This window comes from Lipotes vexillifer, unplaced genomic scaffold (assembly GCF_000442215.2).
Source record: "Lipotes vexillifer unplaced genomic scaffold, Lipotes_vexillifer_v1.1 scaffold395, whole genome shotgun sequence".
In the NCBI taxonomy this organism is placed as follows: Eukaryota; Metazoa; Chordata; class Mammalia; order Artiodactyla; family Lipotidae; genus Lipotes; species Lipotes vexillifer.
Genome location: NW_006797390.1, coordinates 9,239,290 through 9,242,949, shown reverse-complemented (window position 1 = coordinate 9,242,949; position 3,660 = coordinate 9,239,290). Strand labels below are relative to the sequence as shown.

The window sequence follows — 3,660 nt, the reverse complement described above, 5'->3', positions numbered from 1 at the left end:
GGTTTGGGTGAGGCGCTGTTTGTGCAAGCGCCTGGGCTGGTGAGGGTGGCCCCGGGCTGGGCGCAGAAGGCGGGGCCCACAGGCCTGGCGGGGAAGAGTGTGTGGACCCACCAGCCAGCTTCGTTACTGCTCAGCTCCTCTGCAGAGCCCCCGTCACCGGCGCAGGGCCCACCCCGCCCCGTGCGTGGCCCGCGGGGACCATGTGGGCTGAGATGCAGCTGCCTTTTCAGGTGACGGCCCTGGGGCCTAATTCAACCTCTGTCCTGATGGGAGCTTGCCCCTTGATGAAAGTGACACAGGACACACACAACTCACACGTATCACCTTGCTATTTTAAGAATGTACTTTATACAAAATAACCAGTTCATATGGAAATAAATCTACAGACCTCCAAGGATCAAAAAGCGTTTCAAAAAGTTCTTTTAAAAAATTATCCAACACACAGTATAGAACTAACTATTGAGGTAAGTGTGGCTCTCAGTGAAAACAGGGAATCAGCAGACCAGACAAAATATACACAATATAAAAATAAATAGCATTCCCTTTTCCAGTACTGGCCAGGAAAGCTCACAGGCTTCTGCAGCAGGGGAGACGGGCACGAGCCCCAGCTGGGGAGGGGGGCAGCGTTCAGTAACTCACTCCCGAACCCACCTACCCTTTTCAAAACCACAGGACAGTCAGCTGGTTTGAGAAGTTTCTACATCAGCCCCCAGAGCAGAACGAGGGAGAGACCAGTGGGCAGGCAGCCCGCGGACGGACTGCTCGGCAAGGGCGTGCAGAGCAGTGGGGATGAAGAGCGGCCAGCCTCACGCGAGAGGACGCAGGGCAGGGAAGGCCCGTGTCCCGGCAGAGTCCAGTCACGGGCTCAGCCCCTGGCTGGGGACCCCGCACCCCAGCAGCCGTGGCCCGACGCCCCAACTCCCACACGACCCTATTTCTGAGGTGGGCATCCCAGTCCTTCAGCTGGACTCTGAACGCCCTGGATGCCGCCGTTCTGTGACGGTCCCTGCCTCGGGGCGATTGGGTTAGGGTTTCACGGGAAATTTCAAACCAGGACTTGAGAGCAGTGTGTAGCTGTAGATTGGAACTTCCTTTAAAAAGTGAGAAAAAAACTCAGCCCAGGTGACGCTGGCTGTCCTGGACAGCACGCAGCCCACTCCCAGACCCGGCAGGAACTAAGACAAGTGATGACCCAGCAGTTAACCCGCGCGACAGAGACCTGGACGCCCAGTCACGAGAACGCTGCCAGGCTCTGTGGGCCAGGCTGGCTGAGGGCCGAAGGCTTTCAAGCAACATGAAAGTTTTCCTGTTCAGAGGCACCCGGGGCCCCAGGTAGGGCGTCCTGCTGACAACAGGCCAGTGTGTCCCCCACCCCTACCCACTGCAAGGGAGAGGGTGCAGCAGCTTTAGTTTCACTTTTAAAAGGTGGGATGAGAAAAGTGTTATGAACAGGTCCTGTGTGTCTGTCCTTACTTAGTCTTCTTATGTTTTTACTGTAATAAATTTTACCCAAGAGCTAATTTTAAATGGACAGACTGAGGGGAAAAAACCCCAGGCCGGACACCTTCCAAAAGGCTCTACTTTTCTCTCTGGATCTTTTATTTCCCTGGGTCCTGGGGAGACAGTTTCTAACCAAGGTCAGCGGTGGATGTGAAGTCCTCCTGGCCCCTGACAGGCGGCAGTGGCCCCACGGGAAGGCCCCTCTGGGACCTCCTCCCAGGCCACGTTCCAGCTGGGAGGAGTGCAGGGGCCCGGCTGGGGACAGCCCTACCGGCCAAGGGACGCAGCAGGCTCACCACAGTAACCACATGGGGCTCCACTCCCTCCGCACCCCCTCAGTGTCCACTCACCCAGAAGGGAGGCTCCTGTCCTGTCCACAGCTCCTGGGGCAGCGGGTGATGGGGGAGGAGCTGCGGCGGTCGGGGCGAGCCAGAGCAACCCGAGGCTCCGAGGCCCCCAGGCGGAAGGAGAGGGCGGAATCGCTGTGGTCCCTCCTGGCCCTGCCCCGGGCTGGTTCGGCTCAAGGCAGGGGTGCCCACAGCCTCGCACCCAAAGCAGCTTCAAGGCCGGTGGGGAGAAGGCTCTGGGCGCAGACCAGCTGCACAAAGCTGCGGTCTCCCCTCCCGGCTGGCGCACAGACACGCGGGGAAGCACAGTGTCCTGGGCACACGGTCCTTCACGGCTCGGGAGCCAACCTGGACCTGCCCGCAACCCTACGCCATCCTTCCCAAGGGGCGAGGCTGATCTCCCCACCCTGAACCACATCACGCCAGTGACAGGGTTCTAACAAGAACCAGGATCCAATGAGAACACAGCCCCCAAACTCACTCCACCTAAAAGCACGCCAAATTTTAGTCCGGTAAGGAAAAATTCGTGTTTCTGTGCAGCGTGTCTGGGAGGCGTCCGCGTTCCCAGCGCTCAACCTGCCCAAGCCTCGTGCGCCCCGCAGGTCAGCATCCACGTGTTTGGAGCTGGTGCCTGGGCTCCACGTGGACAACAGGGATGTTTCCAACTTGTTTCTTTTCCTACTGAAAGCGCAGGTTTATTCCAGCTTCATCAAGGATGCTAGGACTGGAGGCAAGGTTTTCCTGGCCTCTCACACAGTTGAATTTAAAAGAAACAAGTGCAAATCAACCAACCAATGTTTTATGGAAGCTTTTCTACTATCCCAAAGGCATGCTTGAAAAATACACTATATTCTTTACAGAAACCTGTAACTTGAGGGCATCTTCCTTAGTTGTTTTTTTCTTCTTTTTTCCTTTGTGGGATATTCGAAAGTTTAAAACGTATGAGTCCTAACTTTGGTGGCATCTCAGCTAAAATCAAAGAATGCTAAACAGGGAGAATCCAGTGTCGTTGGCTTCTAAAACTGTAATAAAGTAACTTAATACCGTAAAACTGTTTTCTATCACAGACAAACAAGTGATTTCAAGAACTTGCTCTTGATAGCTATTTTAAATCTCCATGACTTATTTTACTATGATTCACATAAAATGAATAAAAACTATATATACTGAAATATTCCTAAATTCAAGCTGTAAATCTATAGAATACATTTTCCTATTAAAAACTGTGCAGCTTCTTTATTGATACTAAACATATACAAACCTGAGTAGTCACTGCCACAAACTGTGATTCGTGCCAGGAGGCTTGTGGCGTCTTCTAGACCACAGTCCCGGCAGGCCTGTGACGGGGACAGGTCACCTCACCTTCTAACGAGCAAATGCTCCTGATACTGGCTCACAGCTACCTGGCGGGGCAGCTGGCCAACCAGGAGGGGTGCTGCTGTGTTGGATCAGGACCTGGGTGCCAAGCCAGGGGGCTGCCCCTCAGGCTGACAGGAAGAGCCCGTTAGAGGAAACACGGCGGCCTTGCCTGCCCTCTCTTCCAGCTCCCAAATATGAGTGGGTCAGGGCTGTAAACAGAGGAGGGTCAGCAGGGCTGCAGGCCCACCGGCCAGACTCCATCCCCACCACCCGCCCTGCAGGCTTTATGTACAATACATTCACCACCAACGACAGAAATCATCTTAAAGGCAACATGAAAACTCTGTAAACTGGACCCAGCTCCAAACACATCCAACACGAGTAGTCCCTTCCCCAAACGTATACCTGAGTGCAGCTGCCATGACAGCCCACCAGCACCGCCCCCCCCCCCCCC

General features: G+C 54.8%; 1 protein-coding gene across 1 annotated transcript in view; it reads right to left on the bottom strand.

Annotated features, from left to right (window-relative positions):
* Positions 1-3,409: 3,409 nt before the first annotated feature.
* Positions 3,410-3,660, bottom strand: part of CECR2 (CECR2 histone acetyl-lysine reader) — a 66,272-nt gene continuing 66,021 nt past the window's right edge. Inside the window, 1 exon segment of the mRNA XM_007472318.1 lies at positions 3,410-3,415. Coding sequence (XP_007472380.1) covers positions 3,410-3,415 — 6 coding nt within the window.